Source organism: Carassius gibelio, chromosome A6, assembly GCF_023724105.1.
Source record: "Carassius gibelio isolate Cgi1373 ecotype wild population from Czech Republic chromosome A6, carGib1.2-hapl.c, whole genome shotgun sequence".
Taxonomy (NCBI): domain Eukaryota; kingdom Metazoa; phylum Chordata; class Actinopteri; order Cypriniformes; family Cyprinidae; genus Carassius; species Carassius gibelio.
This window is the reverse complement of record NC_068376.1, coordinates 18,266,809-18,288,563: the sequence shown is the minus strand read 5'-3', so window position 1 is coordinate 18,288,563 and position 21,755 is coordinate 18,266,809. Positions and strand designations below refer to the sequence as shown.

The following is a 21,755-nucleotide window of genomic DNA, read 5'->3' as shown; positions in this document are numbered from 1 at the left end:
TCAATTTTATTTAACACAATATAATTTATACCAGATCTTGGAGTCTCAAAGGCCTGAATAATTTACATTGATGTACATTTACTTTTGACAGGCTGCTGAAAAAACATGAACTGCATCTGAAGATAATGCTGGTTCAATTATTCTTGCCTATACAGCTCCAACATTAAAAAACTCATGAAAAATCATAAAAGAAAAAAAAATTAAGAACTCACAAAATAAATTTTCGGTTTATTGTCGCACAACAAATTTCACACATCAAGCAATTTAATAGACAAGAAAGAAAAGAAAAAAAAAAATTTCTTTTGGCCTTGCCCTCTCATACAATCCAACTACGTATGATACAACTGATGTACATACACAAAGTTACTGGAATGCTTTTAATTATTGTTTTTTGTTTATTTTTTGTACGTTTTTCTGCAATTTTTAATTTCCTTTTTGCTTAGTTTTTACAAGTTTCCTTTGAGATAACATGACATGGTCCAACCACAAGTAAAATCTATTTCATCGAGAAGCATCAACTTCAAAGCACCGTTTGGTAACCAGAGATCACGGTCAAAAATGGCTGACCTCCTAAAAATATGTACAAAAATATAAAATGTAAATAAAAATACAAACAAATTTTTCCTTTTAAAGTATTTTGTAAGAAGGTAGAGCTTTGAAGTCTTGGTTGTTTCTACAAAATCTGCAGTTAGGTGTGTGTACATGGATGGTGGACTCTACTTGATGATGACCATGTTTTTGCTCCCCCAGTGGACAAGGAGGGATGAGAAGACTTCCAACAAAGTAGCTTCTTACACAGTCTTTTGCTTCTTGGTTTCAACAACATCCTAAAAAATGTGGCCAAGCAGAGTTAAAACACTGTAGTTTATAAGGTCAGATTTATACACTTATCCAAGGATTCCACTGATATAGTGGAAATTACCTCATCATCATCATCATCGTCATCATCATCCTCAGCTGCTCGTTTTCCTGTGCCACCCTCAGCCTCATCATCTTCATCATCATCACCTATAATGTAGTTATTAATTCTTAGTAATGCATCTTTGTTTATATGCCTTGGTTGTCAACAGATAGGTGGAGCTACAGCAGGATATTTTTTTTTTATCAACTTCACCATTTAATTAATTTACTTAAGGCCTTACCTTCTCCATCATCTTCCTCGTCTTCTTCTTCAGCCACATCATCATCTTCCTCATCTACTTCATTTTCTGCATCACCATTCTCCTCTTTTTCCTAAAAAAAACATTATGAGTTATCATGGGTAATACCTGAGGTAATTTGGAAACTATTATAAGCAGTACTGGGCAATGAAACAATCAAGTTGTGGAAACTTACTGTTTTTCCATTAGCAGGGGCATCCTTTCCGTTTTCTGCCTCCTCAACCTGTTTCTTTTCTTTAAGGTCCTAAATGTAGAAAAATAAAATAGCTCTGTAATTGCTTCTGTTACTTATCTGATTTAGTAAATGAAACTAGACCAATGCTGATTTCACATGCTCTCATATTTGTGGAACGTGCTTTTCATTTTTTAATTAAAAGCACTTTAAATTTGAAATGCGACACTTTCACACTCTTTATTCATTGGATGACTGTCTCTTACATATCCGCCTGGTTTAAAGACCATATTGTGGTGGTGTAATTTGATACGTAGATGTCGTTACCGCCAATGCGTGCTGTAGTTCAGTTTAAAAGCCACATCACTGCGCTTGATAAAGACACGCCCGCTAAAAAACTACAACTCCCAGCTTACAATTGGTGAATATTTTAACTCAGCCAATAAGAGGGCGACCTCGACCAAAGAGAGGCTGGACCGACAAACCTCGGGGAGAGAGAAAGAGAGAGAAAGAGAAAGAGAAAAAGGGGGAACAATAGCGTTGTGCTATTAGGCCTTTAACATTTTTTAAAGCACTATACTGTTGATCCCTTCGAGAATTAATATTATTCATAAAATAACCCGTTTTATTTATCAAATTATTGCATCTTTGTCTAAAATCGCAGACTTCATCGCTCTGAATACATCAGGACGTGCTTCCATTCAGCAGCTCGCTCGGTATTAATAAATGTAACGTTAGGTCATAATCCTCCGTTTTTAAGCCGGTTAGCGTCTACATCACGCCTGCAACGCCTTCTCACACCGTCACCAGTAACGTTACATGCCGCTTTGTAACGTTACAAGCGCTGAGCGTCAGTGAGCCGTGGATGAATAATGAACATATGTACAGGATAATACTGACCCATATATTGATCTAACAAACAGCGTGGGCAGAAACATTTTAGCTGAAGCGGAAACCGTCTACGTATTTCATGTAGGCAAAAAAGGCTTATCAAGACCGGGACGCTGCAAAAAAAAAAAAAAAGCTTAACTCAGGACAAACGGGTCAGAAATGTTGTGCACACAACTGGCAGGCGAGTCCAGTGATCTTTAAATGATATCAGTAGAGCCTGAGCACCACACGTTTGGGAAGTCCGGTGAAAACGATCGTTTGGGTGGATGCACTGTACGGGGCCGTTCACAGTACGAGCTCTGCGCTCAAGAGCAGCTAGACGGAGCGCAACGGAGTGGAACAGAACGAGGGATCTCTAGACGCGCTTTTAAAAGTTAAACGGAGCCCCTGAATAATATAAGATAGAATAGAATAAGAACGAAACGCGTTCCAACGAACAAATACGTCGTTCTGGACTATGTTTATATAAATATACATAAAAGAATAAAATCAATAGCTGGACGCGAGAAAGCATCCTGTACGGACGTCCCTTAACTTCGGTTTTCGCGCTCACCTCCTGAGACCGCGCGCTACAACGGGAGCCCGAGCAGTCAGACAGACTGATGCATCCGCAGCAGGGTTTCGCGGGTAAGTTTACGCACAAACTGACATCGCCGCTAGAAATCAATTCTATATTTAAATACCAGGAAATATAAACCCTCTTCCGTGGAAGAAGATTACTCTTTTCTTTCATTTAAGAAATTATCTGCCATCCCGACAGTACCGGACAGGTAGACTATAGCCCAGTAAAACGCATACCTTAGGTAACGTTACTTTAATCAATAATGTATGATGAACTCTCATTTTCAGTTCGAAAAAGTGAACTACAACCTGAACTTGAAAGAACTTGAAAGACAACGCGACCTAACGCTCCCGTTAAATAAACCGTACGCTACAACCGAGGCAGGCTGGCTCTGAGGTTCGCAATGCATTTTTAAAATTAAATTATACTTTCATTACACTTGAAATATTGGTCAAACATAAAGTAGCCACGTTTTAAAGATGAGGGAAACGTGCTTTAATCAGAGTGGCATCATGAGTCGTGAGGGCTGACAGATCGGGCTGCGGATGACGAATCACCGCGTCTCGCGGACTGGACGAGGCACCTTCAATAACTGAGTCTATACGAAGTAATAAAGAAACTCGTGCAGCAAACCATATACGCACAGTAGAGATAATGCTTAATGATCCTCTGCGTCCATTTCACTCACTGTACTTTTAAAGAGGAACCGAAAAGCCGCCTACATAAACAAAGAACCCGCGTAGAATCCGAACAAAAAGCCTTTTAGTTGCAAATGTGTCTGTAAAGAAGCCCAACTTCAGCACACCAAACATTTTACCATTCACGAAAAGTCTTAAAAGTGACAATGAGAGGTATAAACACAGTCAAAATGTGCAAATAGCGTTCCAATGACCCTGTATACTTATTTCCATGCCCAAATCCATATTTCATATGTCTCGTTTATTCAAATTAATAAAAGCGCAGCATCTACAAATCAGTGTATAACGTTAACTGAAGTTGAATTACCTTGGCGGAGACTTCCGAGCTGGTATCGACTTTTGTGTCAGCCATTTTCCCTTAATGTTAAGAATATAATGGAGTCTCGGAACAAAATAATAAAAAGAGAAATACGAGATGTATATAATAAAAAAAAGACTATTAAGCGTCTGTAGCGAGCTCACGCGGCAGCAGAGCAGTTAATATAGAAGACTGGGCGGAGCTTTAAGGCGGGCGGTTTTCAGTGATTGGTCAGTGTGGCAAAAACTCCGCTCCTCTGATTGGTCAAGATGGAACAATAGACAGTATTTCTAAAAAGTCAGACTCCGCCTCCAAACCAACCTCTGACTCATTTATGTGTGGAATAACTGTCGATCCATATTATCCTGATCAACCTCCCCTTGATGGATGATGGCCTAGATGGGCTCATCATTCTTTCCTTAAATAAATAAATAAATAAACTTGCGTGCGTAAATCATTAACACTGCCCTGAAATCTATAATTGGTCAAAATAATCTCAAAAATTTAAATTCACTCACATATAGCCTAACAAGCCCGGATTTTTTATGCATTTATTTTATATTATATTATATTATATAAAAAAAATATGGTGATACATGTGATTACATAATAACTGCCCACTTGTCATCACCTCATTAAAAACGATCTTTTGTCAGTTTCTCCCAAACGTGTGTCGTGTAAACTATCCAGCAGTGATAAGCGTGTTTTAATTGACACACAAGCGTTGAGGTTACGAATACTGCTTATTTATTTTAGATGGCGCGTAAACTTTTGTTGTATTTGAAAGGTCACGCTCAACCAATATAGTACTGCGGCAGTTAGTGGACGCCCCACTGGTGAAACCTGCCAAAGTGACCTGCTCAACGTTTGATTGACAGTTCTCAAACTCCGCCCTTTACCGATGTCTCCATACATCAGATATCACCCTGAGCGATTTATTCAAACCGTATTTTAGACATAATATAGGAAGGAAGAACGAAACATAATATCCAGTCAGTTCTAGTAATTAGAGTAAGGCAAAAATCACAGTCACGATTTTTTTAAAGATGCATAGTTTCAGGAGCAAACACAGATGATTTGACGGGCTTGTGAAGGATAACGGATATGCTCATAAAACGAAGACTTTTATAAACATTTCCAGTGACGTTTTGATATTTCATGTGATTTAAAATCGGCAAGCTGTGGGGAAAAAATAATGGTGTACCTCTTTACCTCACCATCATGGCCGATTGAAATACCGTATGGCGTCTTTAAGTCTTCTTATTGGCTGATTGGGCCAAACGAACACAGACTTGACGCTTTGCGAGCGCTGATTGGATGATGCCAATGTCAATCAATTAAAGGGCCTCGTTTAAGGTGCAAAACAAAACATGGAACTGGAGTGTACCATCTTATGCCTTTTATTTCTCCCATTCTGCGCCAAGGACACATAAACGTGTTAGCAAATACACGTTCAGGATTGGATTTCACACGGATTTATGTGGGGCAATTGCTAGCAGGTTATTCATTGTCACATTTGTGATCATTTAGCAGACGCTTTTACATAAAGCGACTTGCAAATGAGGAACATCACATGCTGTTTATCCTATAAGAGCTAACATTAGTCCCAGTACAGCAATGCCAAGTTTAAAGAGAGCAAGCTATAGGCCCTAGTAGAAGCCTACAGAAGTTAGTGAAAAAGTAAACATTTAGAAAAGAGAAAATAGGTTTAATTTTAATCTATAAAGTTTATTTATAGAAAGTATACTCTTTTTATCTTCATACACATTTTATTTATTTATTTCCCATGGTCATTTATCATTAACTATGTATTATTTTGGACATTAAAATTTAGGTCACTGTTATAACTTTAATCTCAGCGTTCTTGTCAGTAGGCCTATACTGACTGCATCTCAATCTTTTAGCAGGCAGTTTTCATCCAAATTCATTTACATTAACTGCAGTAATTGCATATATGGATCAAACTGAAGTTAAGTGCCTCGCTCAAGGGCAAAATGATGATATAGCAGAACTGTAATCTCACTAAAACACCAGTTCCTTGGTCACTGCTGCTTGGACTTAAACCTTCAACCTTTGTGTTAGCAGCCCATGCACTTAACCATCAGAAGAGCACCAAATGACTCGTGCATCCATAGTATGTCTCATGCATTTAGAATATGTCATTAATGGAAACACAAATGTTAGATAATGTCTTCTTAATCAGAGATTGAATGAATGAATGAATGTTTGATGGTGCCAGTTTATATCCGTCAGTCGATTTTAGGTAAGCTGCACAAGTTTATAGCCCAGATACTGTGGCTCACAGCAGGAATATGTCTCTTCTACATATTAAAAACACTGAGACACATTTAAATGTATTATTTTTACAAATAGATTATACAATATTTTTGCAACCATAGTAGTACTGCTATGCTTATATGAAAAACTCCTCTCATACAATTTCAGTTCAGTTTTGATAAATAAATACATATATAAAAAATGGAATAAGCTAGAAGTAGATATAAAATAGAAGTTTATTTGCCCCTTTGGTCTGACTCGAGATCATATTTCTTAACAGTAGCATTCTTGACAGTAAGTTTTCCCTGTTGTCTTATTCTAAACAAACTCAAATATTTGTATTATTATTTATTTATTATTATTTATTTATATTTTATTGTTATTATTATTCTTATTTGACCTTTTCCCCAAAATATTAGTAGTAAAACATTTGCAGCAAACTGTGGAATTTGGTGTGGTCTTTATCGAATAATTTCTTACTAATTTTGTAAATAGTTTATTTATTTATTTTTATTACAGATTTATTTATTTAAAGTTCAGTTGCACACTATTAAACACAAACTATGTACTATTTATGAAATCCAGTGCATTTTGCGTCTGTCAAAAGTCTCATCAATTTGAAGATCTGTGAAATGTTTGAGAGCACCCCCTGGAGCAGTGAAACGATCCTCCACTCCGTCTCACATTCTCTCTCTAGCAGATCATTCTCCATGTCCTCTGCTGTAAAGCTGCTCCTTGACAAACAGTGAGCGGGCTTTCTCAGTGATCTCTGGCATCTAAATGGAGTCTTTTCCTGTCTGCAACAATAATGACCAATCTGGAAATCCCCCTGCTTTGCTGCCGTCTGGTATGGCTGCTCACGTGATCTTGCACAGTCCCAGGGGCCCAGAGCCCTATACTTGCCCTGGTCTCTTGGATGGTCCTGTTTACTTACACAATCTTATTACTGTTAAGAATTCACAAATGGCCTTGAGACTGAAACATGGACACCCGCTGTTTAATGTATAATTACAATGCTAGCAGCACAAACTATGAGAGAGTAACTGGATCAGTATCAGTATCATGGATGACTAGATGATACTTTTGAAATTCTTCAATCATATTTATATTAATTATATAAAAACTAAATAATAATAATACTTTTCACAATCGGCCTCAGTCACTATGAAATCATTTGTGTACCATGAAAGAGTCATGCAGGTTTGAAACAAAATAAGAGTATAAACGAAGAGTGCACTGTCCCTAAATTTTACATTATTGTAAATTTTACATTATTTCACCTGATGCCAAATTTGTGATATTTACATAACGTAAAATTACTATATTTACCAGCTGCTTATTTGCTAATTTAATTGGATTAAACTAAAAGTAACCTGTCAAATAATTTTCTGTGTATAAAGGTACAATAACTATTTGATAAAATACACTTGTCAGGTGTAAATGTGTTGTTCAGGTGTAATGTTACACTGTTAACAACATGAACACAACGTGAGGGCTTGTTCATGAGTTACAGTAGTTAACCAAAAATTTCCATATGTTAGGAAAAAAAATAGATTTAGTAAAATGTAATCTTTGAATATAGAAGCAAAGCTTCCTCAAACCCTTGTGGACAGCAAAAAGCTTTCGAAGGGAAGAGTTTATTTGACCTGGGATTCTTCCTTGTTTCGCGTCCTGATGTATAGGGGCAGGACTGCATGCATAGCCTGCAGCATTTTCCCCTCTCTCATTTTTTTTCATTTTTATTTAAATATAGCCTTCACTTGTCCTGCAGCAGCTGGTTCCACCGTTTTCCCACAGCTGGGGTGAAGCATGAGGCCAGTGCTTTAATTCAGAGCAGCCACTCGCTTGGTGTTCTTACACTCACCTCTTCTTTTCCCCCTTATCTTCATTACAAAACTATCCTGACACATCTGCCCATCTCCTGAGAACTTTTGGAAACCAAAACTTGCAGTTTTCATATTTTTTTTTATTTTAGTTTTTACAAACATGGAAGGATGACCAAAATTGAGGTGAGAACAACATGACATTATGCCACTCATGGGCGGCTTAACATCACAAAGGCACAAATGAGGAAATCTGTCCTGGAGACTACAGTCGATGAGGCAGATATCAATGCAGCTGGTGCATGCAGCATGTGACCCTGTGACCCTGAAGCATGTGACCCTGTGACCCTGAGCTCTGTGTGTTTTACGTGTAATTGAGCGTGTTAAAGGCTATTCCAGCAGTTTATTCATGATATTACATGCATGAAGGAACAATAAAAAAAAAAATGAAAAATTTGCTTGAAATATATTCAGGTCATCCAAGATAATAAATGAGTTTGTTTCTTCATCAGAACCGGTTTAGAGGAATTGAGCATTGTATCACTTGCTCACTAATGGATCATCTGCAGTGAATGGGTGCCGTCAGAATGATAACAGAATGAAACAGATGATAAAAACATCACAACAATCCATAACTGATCCAAACAACTCCAGAATATCAGTTAATGTCTTTTGAAGTGAAAAGATGCTGTTTGTAAGAAACAAATCCATTGTTTTAACGAATGGATGAGAGGACTCACATTTTTAGCCAGAAACAACTGTTTGATGTGTGTTTATTACAAAATGCATCATATCAAATATTTCATACAAAATCATACAAAAATTTTTACATTTCATTGATCAGTTGGAGTCATGCGGATAACTTGTGGATTACTTATTGTGATGTTTTTATCATCTGTTTGGACTCTCATTTTGATGGCACCCATTCACTGCAGAGGATCCATTAGTGATGCAATGCTACATTTCCCCAAACCTGTTCTGATGAACTAATCTACATTTTTAGGTAAAATATTCCTTTAATGCATGTTTCGACAAACTTGAATTTTAAACTAATCATTGCCACAAATGTAAAAGAATAATGTTTATTTGAATCAAAACCTTTTTCCTAACATTTTTTCCAAGCCAAAAGTATTATCACTACAAAGCTGGTAGTGAATATCAGTGGTTTTTGTTTACAATCTGATGGCAGTTATGAGATGAATCTTTATTGGGTGAGCTTTGGTAAATGTGAGCTGAGCTCACTTCCTTCCTTTCTGATACTTTGCATGACTGCAAAACAGCAACAGTAGGCCTGTCATTTGCTGGCAGGCTTTCCTTATCTGAGCGCTGGAGTCTGGCAATCTGATTGGTGAAGAGCTTGCACCTTCTGTGCTGGATTTACTTGAAGCTTTTGGTTTGTTAAATTATAGCCTGTCCTGTCATCTGACTCTTGTACTTGAACATTAAAATGATGCCGGTGCTTCTTTGAAACTAAACAGTTTCTTCAGTTTTTGTGCTTGTGTTGCAGTTCTACCAATGACACGGATGTTACTATTTATGTATTCTTTCTCAAAGTTTAGCACACATACATTTCAACTTTGAATGTACTTGATATTAATGTAAATGACATGAAAATGTAATATGAAAATGATTCATATTTAATACATTATTATTGTTTATTATTATTAAGAGCCTCTCACATGGTCTAGGAGCCCCTCCTACACACAGCAATAACCAACCAGATCTTCTTGTGTTAAAGCCTAGGTGGCACTGATGTGCAGTCAAGACCTTTAAAGCTGCAGATCTCACAGATGAATTCTCACATTCTGGCTTTACAGGAAGAGTCTCCAAGTTATGAACAGGAATTCCACTATATCATTACCAGCTATTTGTGTCATGGTAAGTGAACTTTCACAGCAGTCATTCTATCTAAAATAACAGCGCACTACTGATGTTGTATCTGGTTTTAATTTTACTGCTGACTAAATAATCACTAGACATGTTAGATGCATATGACTGCAACAGATGAAACCTTTTATACAAAGTATAACACGTGGAATTAGTATAATGCATCTAAAATCTAAAAGACTAAATGTACTGTTAGACAGGGCTTGTTTAAAGGGTGTGGTTCAAATTTATCAATAAAATATATGGCACTTTTAACTTAAGAATATTGTTGGTGGTAAAAAAAAAAGATCAATAATTTCAATAAAACTTCCTATATAAAAGTACAAAAACCAAATTACTAGTTTGAATGTGTGTGAAATGTAAATAGATAAGACTGAATTTGCAAGCACAATGAGATGACTGGATTGAATGAAATCTAAAGATTATTATAACTTGTGATGACAAAAGTACTAAAATGATCATCTATTTGAAAAAATGCCTTTACCTCACCATATCAAACCTCGATCATCCTGCAAAATATTAGCATTTCAGCAGATGTTGCGTTACAGTTATTTAATTGTTATATTTATGTAACGTGAAGCATTATGTAAGCAGTTAGAAACTCACTCACTTCATTATAAATAAATGTAAAGGAGTCATCTAACAGTATTGTAACAAACTTGTGGTATTCAATTTATGAATAAAAAGTGCAATTGTTTATTCATAATATATCCAAATTTAAAATTTACATTTAATTTTTTTTTTGTTATTGTCAACCAAAACTTTTTTCACCACATTTTTCATCTCTCTTCCATCTCCTTATCAAATTCCAAAAAACACTAATGCAAAGTGCCACACGTAGCTGACCCTGCTGTCTTCAGAAACACAGATCCAAAAAGAACAGTGGATCATTGCATAATGGGAAAAACAGTCTGCTGCATAGTTTCATTACTCCAGTGATTCCCACTTACCTCCTTATTTATTTTCAAGCCTATATTAACTTGCCTTATAACAGACATGCGCTCAATTGAGAGACTGCTTACTATACTTGTAGGAGCTCTCCATGGTTTGTATACTTTACAAACCGTATATTCTATCGCCCTACACCTAAATACCCCTCACTGAAAATGTTCAGCATCTTTACATTTTCAAAACATAATACATTAATTCTGTAGATTTACCAGCTTGTTTCCCCATGGAGACTTCAATACAAAAGTCCCCATGAGTCAGTTTATATTCAGGTTTAAGTCCACATTGTGAAAGTAACCCCCCCCCCCCCCCCCCCAAAAAAAACAAAACAAAACAAAAAACAAATTACATATTGGTATATATTGTTATATTGACAACCTGTCATTCTATCAAACTCATATTTTTATTGGACATAAAAATGCACCAGACAAGTACATTTTAATTTATCCTACACCAAAAAAAAAAGGGTCAAATATCCTTAAAATGTATTTAATGTGGTAACATTTTCATTTTTAGAGTTTTAAATTAAATATATTGCTTAATAAGACTGAATCCACCTAATACATTGGGTTACATCAATGAAATTAATCTTTCAGGGTTAAACCAGCTAAATAGCTCCTACTGCGGTACTGCTCAAAATTATTAAATATTACTAGTTACTGCTAATCTAAAAATATAAGTATAATTAAGATCAGATTGTTTAGGTCACGTGAATGGAGATTACGTACATACAAACATATAAGTGTCAGTGACAAGTAAACATACGTATATGGCGTGTGGGTAATGATATGGCAGCAAGATCTGAATGTCTGCTGTCTGCGAACACTGGCTTGTCTCCTTGGTAACACAGGGTGCAAGGTGCTAGAAAATCAGTCCTGTGCGTGCACACAATCTCGCTGAGCAGGCGTTCTCTCTAGAGAAGATAAACCACATGTTTGCACTAGGCTACATGTGTGATATCGTGTCTGAGCACTTATGTATAGTGAGCAAACAGCAGATTGCACTTAACCTAATGGCATGTGGCTAGTAAGCCAAAAAAAAAAAAAAAAAAAAAAAAAAGAATAACTAAGCTGCTTGAGTGGCGGATGCATTGAGGCTTACAGATTACAAAGGCATGTTCTCACATAATTTTAACATTTAACATCTCCTTTCATAAAGGGAATTATATGAGTATATATGAATTATATGAAAAAAAAAGAAAGAAACTCATACAGGTTTGGAACAACTTGAGGAGGGTGATTAAATTATGGCAGAATTTGCAGTGTTTGTCAATGCTAAAAGCACAAGTACTGGAAGTAAGTCAGGTTTTAATATGAATTTAAATCCAGTTCATCTCTCATCTTTCTGTGCACTACAAACATTTGGACTTTCAGTGGCTTGGGTTGTGTGACTATTAGCTTATATTATATATATATATATATATATATATATATATATATATATATCATAGTTTTACATTTTAGAACTATATGGTATAATAAAGCCCAGGAGGAAGATAGTATGGCTGTATAGGGAAATGATGCTGACTGCTGCCACGGTAACAAGTGCCAACAGCCTCATCATAATAGTGTCCACGTAGAACAGCAGACTCTCCGAGCACAAGATGTGATCAGTTCATATATTTAATAAACATTTAAACATTTCAGTAACCATTAAATTTAGATTACAAGTTAGTCAGAGCATAAAGCGGATGTTCATGAGCAAAAGTCTTTTTGCTTGAAGAATTAGCCATAGCGACTGGATTTAAGAATTTGCTTCCTTAATTAATTGATCCATTATGCAGTATATAGAAAGGAAATTTTTTTCCTTTTTTTAATTATTATAAGGATTGTTCACCCAAAAATCATTAATGTCACCCTTAATGTTGATAGATAGATAGATAGATAGATAGATAGATAGATAGATAGATAGATAGATAGATAGATAGATAGATAGATAGATAGATAGATAGATAGATTATCTATCTATCTAGTTAGATTTTTAAAAGTGTTCTAATAGCAATAGATCCATATTGGACAGAACGATGAAAGAACAAAAGGTTATTATTTATCAATAATATTTATCACAATGACATATCACAAAAACATTATTAATAAAATGTGCAAGATCAGATTCGCGCACAACAGACTTCCGATATAAAAAATTAGAGGTTTATTCAGGTTATCCACCATCTTTAGAATGACAAAAGACATGTTGTCCTTTCTAAATGTTTCTAAATCTCTTTCTCTCTCTCTTTTTCTCTCTCTCATCTCTTCTGCTCCCGCCCACCAAATCATTCAGCTCTAAATTTATCTTCAATTACCTCATCAGTGCTATTATAATAGGGCGGTTCTCTGCTCATGATTGGGGGTCCCACCTGACCCTGTATGAGTGCTAAGGCCTGAGAACTGGATTACAGCTTATCCATATCAACAGCTGTAGCTTTCTAACAAAGCCTGTGGGCCCCTGGGCATATTTCAAGCAAGCCAGAATTCACCAAGGACACTCCTGACTGGAAAAGTGGAATGGTAGAGGAATATCCGGTGCCATAATCCTCTTTCCTCTCCTCAACACATTACCTGACGCACCAGCATATCGACCGGCTAACACTACACACGGAAGCATAAGAGGTGAGAAATACTGTAGATCTCTGAGCAGAAGCACTACCCAGACACAAAACAAGAGGATTAGAATTTATTTTCAGCCTGACAACGGAGCCTCTCTGAATCAGTGTGATCACAGCCTCACTGGCAGGTTTTGACTAACCCATGTCATGCCCCTAAATCACACACACACTGAGCCTCAGACCTCACTGCATGCTTTTATTCTTAGTGAATTGAATGAGAGCATTTCAGTTCAAAGCTGCAACACCAAAACTGATTGCATATTAATGTAATAATAATAGCGCCAATATTTATTCAGCTGATAACTGGTATTTGATTGCTGATGACCACAACATTTACAAAGAGTCAGCTTTGGATCAACATACAAAACAGTTACCCTTGTATTGTAATCATTACCTGCACAAGCTGTAATCACTGCCTAACATGTTCATTGTGTCTGCTGAATACATGATGTTAACTAACCACATAACATGTATTTTCTTACAGTAGGTGTATATTAATGCTATATGGACATTTTCACATAATCATCTCTGGCTGATCACGGAATACTTCCTAACTGTTGCACTGAAAAAAAGCATTTTCTGGATAGCTGCTAATATGTATTGTAAAAAGTATATACAAATACAATAAATTAAATATTTATAATATTTATTTGTAGATTTTTCCCCCATTTTATTGTGACCAAATAAAGTTTAGTAGTCAAAATATTTTTTTAGTCTTTACAAATTATTGTGATATGATCCATAGTGATCCAACACATATTGTCTGTAAATTGAAAGGTTGTTCATTTTAGCCTGAGGTCATGCATTTAGTGTGACATCACAGGCATAGATGATGTAATGCAACGCAGTGAGCTCAGAGCCAGTTTCAGTGGGAGGGCAGCTCATTTGGAACAGATAAAGGTGCTTTGTTTTCTTCACTTCCTCCTCTCTGTACATGACTAGAACATTGTTCCTGTGTTATAGTATTTGCTCATTTGGAGGGAAACTGAGATGCCCTTTGTGGATCTAACCTAACAGACAAGAGGAGAAAGTATGTTTACCAATGACCAAGGATAAACATCTATCATAAACTAATAAATCTTAGAAATAAAAATGGATAGACCTAATTCTGCGAAATGGCTTACTGAAACACTTATAATGCTGCAATAACCTGACTGCAGACACAGAATTGGTCTTCGTGGGTCAAACGATACATGGTTAAATGATCAAACAATATACACCAGTCTGTTTTTTATCAATATATATATATATATTATTTTGTTTAGCAAGGACACATTGAAATGATCAAAAGTGACAGTAAATGTCAAATTATTGATGTGTTTTTTAAACTTTGTATTTAGCAAAGAATCCTTTAAAAAGGAATTAACAGCTGTTTATAATAAACATAAATGTTTCAGCAAATCAGGCTATTAGAATGATTTCTGAAGGATTGTATGACCCTGAAGATTGGAGTAATGATGCTGAAAAAATTCAGCTAACATTAGTCAAACAGCTCTGCCCAAATTTTTTCCTATGTACAGTTTCAATTCATTTAATTATAAATGAGAATTAATTGTTGGCTGTATAAACTGTTTGTGCATATACAAACTTTAGAGTAAGTGTGACAACTAGCTCCATCATATAGCTGTCGAACAGGTACTGGTCATATAATTAGAATATCATCAAAAAGTTTATTTATTTCACTAATTCCATTCAAAAAGTGAAACATGTATATTATATTCATTCATTACACAGAGACTGATATATTTACAATTTTTTTTATTTTTTTTATAATTTTGATGATTATAACTGACAACTAAGGACAATCCCAAATTCAGTAAAAAGTATGAAAATGAAAAGTATGAGCATGAACAGCACTCAATACTTAGTTGTGGCTCCTTTTGCCTGAATTACTGCAGCAGTGTGTGCAGGTGCCTGTTGGAAAATGAAATCTGCATCTTCATAATGTTTGTCAGCAGCAGGAAGCATGAAGTGCTCTAAAACTTTACCGCTGGACCTCAGAAAACACAGTGGACCAACACCAGCAGATGAAATGGCACTGCAAACCATCACTGACTGTGGAAACTTTACACTGGATCTCAAGCAGCGTGGATTGTGTGCCTCTCCTCTCTTTCTTCAGACTCTAGGAACCTGATTTCCAAAGAAATTCTAAATTTACTTTCATCAGAGAACATAACTTTGGACCAATCAGCAGCAGTCCAGTCCTTTTTGTCTTTAGATGCTTCTGATGCTGTCTGTTATTCAAGGGTGACTTGACACAAGGAATGCAGCTGAAACCCATGTCTTGCATACATCTGTGCGTAGTGGTTCTTGAAGCACTGACTCCAGCTGCAGTCCACTCTTTGTGAATCTCCCCCACATTTGTGAATGGGTTTTGTTTCACAATCCTCTCCAGTGTGCGGTTATCCCTATTGCTTGTACACTTTTTTCTACCACATTTTTTCCTTACCTTCACCTCTCTATTTAACGTGCTTGGACACAGAACTCTGTGAACAGCCAGACTCTTTTTCAATGACCTTTTGTGTCTTGCCCTCCTTGTGCTTGGTGTCAATGTCGTCTCCTCAAGTCAGCAGTCTTCCCCATGATTGTGTAGCCTACAGAACTAGACTAAGAGACCATTTAAAGGCTTTGCAGGTGTTTTGAGTTAATTAGCTGATTAGAGCGTGGCACCAGGTGTCTTCAATATTGAACCTTTTCACAATATTCTAATTTTCTGAGATACTGAATTTGGGATTTTCCTTAGTTGTCAGTTATGATCATCAAAATTAAAAGAATATTTGCGCCTGATTATAAAACCTTTACTTCTTCTCACAAGCGTTTGTGTTTGCTCACACGTTTTGAGGGGTAATGCAATCATTTTGCGAGCAAACACAAAGGTTTGCAGGAGAAAGCCAAATTTCTTGTTAGCCTGCAAAACATCTTCAAGATATGTATAAAATAACTTTTTTCCATCCCACGTTCTTCTGTCACCATGTTGATTTAGGAGCTTTATAGTAGAAGGATAAGTAAGCCGCCTACTACAAGTACAATAAAAAGTATTTGCGTAAGTGGATTAGGAACAAAATAGTTTTATCACTATTATACCTGTTGCGTACTACTGTAAAAATGAGATCCTTTTACAAGCTTATATTCAGTGCAAAATCCTTGTCAAAACATTGTTTCAAGACCAGTTTCCCCACAGACTCGTAACGTCATATCACTCAACCAAATGCATTGACATACTTAGAAGAGTAACAGCGATCAGCAGAAGAGCTTTCTGAGCTGATTCTGATGATAGAGTCACATTTAATGTTGTATTGGGACTCACATGTGTCCATTAAGTCCCATGCTTTATGGGAAGACATAGGAACATTGGAGTTACATAGGAGCAAGCTTCCAGCTAATGAATTATAATGGAGCATTAATGACTCTAAACTGTTATGTGGTTCCCTCATTGGTAGGTAATTTATAAAGTAAAACTGGCGCTTTAGTGGTGTGCAACTTTGGCCAAGCAGACATCACAGAAGGGTTATATGTGTCTCATCACTAAGTGGAAAATGCAGTAATCTTTGCCAAGCCATGAGAAACACAGGACATGGATTATTTTAGTGATGCAAAACACAGTTTTCTTTTAAAGAGAAGCTGAGGGAAACCTGTGTTTTAGCACAGTATTAAGCATCCTTTAGATTTCAGTATAAAAACGTAATGAATCAGCAGTAAAGCAAATGTGTTAATTTCTCTGCATGCATTTTACTTTGATGGTTTACACAATTCTCTGCTGAGCACAGCCTCTAAAGGTAACCCAGTCCCAGAGAGGACTTTCAAAAACAACTCGCTTCCCCAAAGACAAACAAACAGTGGAGCAGAGGCCTGTTGACCCAGGAGCATAACACACTGTGTGTGGGTAGATTCTACACACCAGGTCAGACAGTGCCTCTGTTCTCACAAAAACACAATAAAGATCTGGTGCCAGGGTTGACAAATAAAATAATCAGTGTCTTTGAGGATATTTGTAGTGAAATTATGAATTTGGGGTTATTTGGATTTGTTCTCTTATTTGGACAAATTGTATATTTTTATTCAGCAATTACTGTTTTATTATATTACCTTTATATATATTATTTTAAATCTTTCAAAAACACCAAAACCCAAACTTTTGCAACTCACAATTAAATGATTTGAGTGCACTTCTTCGATAAAGAGCATGTTTTACTTTGTAAAACGAATGTTTTACGATTAAAACGAATTGAGCATCATAAAGTTAAAAAAGAAGCAAGCGAAAGAGACATTTTTAAATAATAAAATTCTTGAAAAGAAAGAAAATAACTTGTTATAAGATATTTATTGCAATATATATATTGCTTATAAAAGTGCTTATTAATGAGACTCTTGTCTGCCAAATCAATAAATAAACTAATAGAAGCATAAAACAGGTAACTATATCATATAAATATGACTTTGACCACATGACTGTGTTACAAGGTAATTTTTTTTTAAATCTTAAATAATTTGACCTTTTTAGTAGTGAACTATGCATACTATATATTTAAATAAAGCACTTGACCAGAAAAGTGTGCATCTAATAATACTTACCTTTATTAACTTTAAAGACTTGTCAAGATCTGCAGAAACATGCCCTTTTCATTTTCAACTGATGTACTATATGTCATACTTATGCTTCAGGAATGCTGTAAACCAGTGTGGGTTTTGTCTTAACATGTATCTCTGCACATGAAAGGAGTTAAGACCTGTCAACACACAAGAGGTCCTCAGGGACTGAGCCTTTGTGTGGACGCAACTGTCACGATGAAAGATTCTCTCCCAAGACTTAAACATCACAGCGACCTATGAAAGCAGGATTAAATGTAAGAAAATGTTTGCTATTTTTACACATCGTTCAATTAGAATGCACTCATGGAGAATAAAGTGTGCAGTGCCGCTATTTCCACAGTGATCAAGTCAGATGCCACCCAGCTTCCCAGAAGGCTTCCTCCTCACATTAATTCATCTTCAAGACTGACTGACCTCACCTCATACAAACCAGAAATTACATCTACTGAAGTATCAAAGGCCTGCATTGCTTAATGACCTTTACTTGAACCATGGACAAATAAAGGCAGACTCTCTGAGCTTCAGGTGCTGCCAACGCTGTATGGCGCATCTCTATTTGATGTCTGCTAAACTTAAGAATGGGAATAGAGAAGGGTCACCTGTCTGTGATAAGACTGACTGTCTAACTTCCGAAACACTTGATAGCAACTGTAGCAGGATATCCTGGGGCAGAAGCAAATAGTAACCTTGCCAGCTTTCTATTTAAAGGGCTCTGACAACATCTAGTGGTGAGATGTATAATATCCCTCATTCTGCCATATGTTTCTGTGATGCCATTGAACTATGAAAACTGTGAAATCTGATACATCAGTGAGATGAGGAAAAGGCCATTAGGATCCATTAACCTCAACACAACCCCCCAAAACACCACTCAACCAGGAAGTTGCTCCTCTCAGCACATCGCCAGCGCTTTTTTGCTCTGGTTAACAAAAGGGAGTTCAGCTGAGTTTACTTTGCTGACCAGAGCACCTTTTTCTCCCTAATTGTCTTGTCTTGCTTAATTTATTACCATTGTGATGTGACCACTGAAGTAAAATCTCAAACGTGCAATAATCAGTTTTATGGGCTTTCCAGAGCACAGTATGAAAGAGTTTACTGATTATTTATACTTATTTTCTTGTTATATTGAATTTAAATGTATTTATATACTTACTATTTTTAAATATATATGTGTGTGTGTTGTATAATGTATGTATGTAAAGTGAGAGTATACACATTTAGTTACCAAAATAATCTATTTCCGATAAGAAACACAAAATTTCTTTTTTTTTTTAAATAAATGTTATTTTCAATTATTTTCTTATTATACATTTATGAAAAAAATAAACGTTTCTTGAGCACCAAATCAGGCTGATTTTAGATTTTATTTTAGATTTGTTTTTTTTAAAAAAATACATGACCATTCAATTGAATTTTGTTAAATTATTTATTGATTTTTTTTATGAATGAAAAAAAAAAAAGAATTCAAATAATAATCAGTAGAACAACTATTTTTAACATTGATAATAATAATAGATGTTTCCTATGCACCAAATAATTTCTGAAGGATCATGTGACACTGAAGACTGGAGTAACAGATGCTGAAAATTCAGCTTTGAAATCACAAGAATAAATCACATTTTAAAATATATTAAAATGAAACTGTTATCTTAAAATTCAATAATATTTAACATTATTACTTTTTTTTTTTTGGTCACACACACACACACACACACACACACACATATATACACACACACACACATATATACAGTTATAATTGCCTCTGGAACTTAAGAATCATGTCATTCTCAAAATCAATGTCAGCTTTGTTCTCATAGAACATTTAATGTGTGGGGGAAGTCTCTACAAATGCATGAAACATCAGAACTATATTAATAATTCATATACCAAATGGTGTCCACAGCTGTGCCACTACCATAATCTGACATAAATACTGAAAGGTTTGCTTTAACTATTCATTCAGTTCTATAAAATGACATGCAAAATTTACATTGTGTGTTACTGATACATGTTAACATAATACATAACAGAATACCTTTGCGTAAAACACAAAGCTGATACAGAAACTAAAATTAAGTCAATTACACTTTAATCTAATAACCAAAATGTGATGGATTGTGCTGATGGTCAAAAGGCCATTTTCAATAAGAAAACAACGAATTGACTCATTCCAAATGTCCCATATCAACTTAAGAAACTGAATAAATGTGTACTTATGCAATATATAAATGTTTATGTCATCTCCATTTGAATTGTTATGTAGGCTAATAGATTTTTAGCATAACGATACCTCTTCAGTTAAGTACCCTGCCTATACATGATGTAAAGGAAGAGTTGGAAGAAACCGAAGTTACTTGCTGCCATCTAGTGGACACTTTTATAAAAGGCATTGGGTATTTCCTGGAGACTTGAAACTAAAATGATTTTCCAAATCCATGAAGTGCTCTATCCCTAATTATGTGACAGAAACTGTGTTATCATAAATAAAAGAAGATGTAATAATATCTTAAGATAACATAATAAAATAATATAATAGTTACAAAACATTGATTAACAAACCATTGAGGCACATTAGGAAAATGTTTTGTAATACTGCTGCTCTGAAGAAGCACTGAAAATTGTCCAGATACTATTTTTAGTGGAACTGTACTTGCCAAATATATTCTATGTAGATGAGTTTTAACTCCATGGAGCTCGAAGTTTAGTCGTAAATCTGCAGATGCTTTCATGGCCTCTAGAGGGACTAAATAAAGCCTCAGTTTCCCTATCATAGGTCACTTCGATGCTGCGGTGACGTCACCACGTATGGGAACACCTCCGGTGTGACGAATGTCTGAAGCCCTATACCATCCCGCCAATCCTATTGGCCAAATGGCGCATAGCACCACCCTACGCATGCGCACGCATGATATACCTGGGTGCAGCGCGCCATTTCGCTCAGATTTCATTCCTTCAGGAATAGCGAATCTTCTGTGCCCTATCATCTCGCGTTCTCCAGCGATTTTCTTCGAGCAGTGTTAACTCCTCTTTCGCGGACGCGATGAGTCAACGAAAGGTAAGAGCCGTATATGGGTTTATCACAGGGAGGCACTCATGAGAGATTCGTTTGCAGCCTCTCTCATGTTCTCTCTGTGATAGCCTACGGCTATGGTAAAATAAGAAAAGTATCCGCGCTCTGGAGTCTATTTCTTCAGTCGCCTCGCGTCTAACCCCCACCGTTCGCTTCTGCGGTCGCCGAGGCCCCGCACGAGGTGTTGGTTAGGGGCGATATGTGCGGCTTGACTATGAGTACAGTGATGCACTGGAGTTTTCCACTTGCTCGCTCTCCCCTACTCGAGCGCGTTGATCAGAGCAGTTTTGCTTTATACTATGTTGTCTAACCGCAGCTTCTACTCAGAGTAGGCTCTGACCTGCATAAGCGGTTCTCTCCCTCCGAGCGGACAGGAGAAACGCGCTTCCCCTTCCTCAGTGTGCTACATGGCGGACTGCTATTATATAGCGATACCGTTTGACTACCTCTCTAGCCGAACGGATCGCGCCAAACTCCGCCGCGACCTAGTCTCGTCTAGACGTATCGAGTCGTGTCTATTTCGGCAAATTTTATTCTCTTATTACGGATCTTTACGAGAAGCCTCTCGTTCTTTCCCCACACTCTAACATTGACCGTCTCGCAGCACAAGCACTTCGAGCGTCACTGAACTGAGCTGTTATTTGGGCGCCCCTCAGACACTGCACAATTCAGTCTTCAGAGTTTGAGGAACGGCATAGAGACTGGCGAATTTGGCCAGTTTATGACGGCTCACACAGCTGCCGCGTTCTCGCTAGCGGCGTGGCCCTATGT

General features: G+C 36.4%; 1 protein-coding gene and 1 long non-coding RNA gene across 4 annotated transcripts; one reads left to right on the top strand and one right to left on the bottom strand.

Annotated features, from left to right (window-relative positions):
- Positions 1 to 4: 4 nt before the first annotated feature.
- Positions 5 to 3,980, bottom strand: LOC128015598 (prothymosin alpha-A). The gene is made up of 5 exons (XM_052599548.1): positions 3,791 to 3,980; positions 1,336 to 1,404; positions 1,143 to 1,233; positions 923 to 1,008; positions 5 to 827 (listed from the first exon to the last, which is right to left on the bottom strand). Exons 1-5 carry the CDS (start codon positions 3,833 to 3,835, stop codon positions 792 to 794), a joined length of 327 nt encoding a protein of 108 aa, XP_052455508.1. The 5' UTR covers positions 3,836 to 3,980; the 3' UTR covers positions 5 to 791.
- On the top strand, positions 2,188 to 19,210 carry LOC128015599 (uncharacterized). 3 transcript variants are annotated; one of them, XR_008183956.1, is made up of 5 exons: positions 2,198 to 2,850; positions 9,620 to 9,759; positions 12,997 to 13,325; positions 17,984 to 18,165; positions 18,252 to 19,210. It is a non-coding gene; the product is annotated as an uncharacterized LOC128015599 (long non-coding RNA). The 3 variants fall into 3 exon arrangements; XR_008183955.1 differs by having other exon boundaries at positions 2,202 to 2,850; positions 18,039 to 18,165; XR_008183954.1 differs by having other exon boundaries at positions 2,188 to 2,850; positions 12,997 to 18,165.
- The last annotated feature ends 2,545 nt before the right edge of the window (positions 19,211 to 21,755 follow it).

Excerpts from the sequence above, each read along its gene's own strand:
- LOC128015598 (XM_052599548.1), bottom strand. The coding sequence starts at position 3,835 with ATGGCTGACACAAAAGTCGATACCAGCTCGGAAGTCTCCGCCAAG. Across the intron at positions 1,234-1,335 it reads CCCCTGCTAATGGAAAAACA|GAAAAAGAGGAGAATGGTGA; the intron begins GTAAGTTTCCAC and ends TGTTTTTTTTAG. Across the intron at positions 1,009-1,142 it reads CGAGGAAGATGATGGAGAAG|GTGATGATGATGAAGATGAT; the intron begins GTAAGGCCTTAA and ends ACTACATTATAG.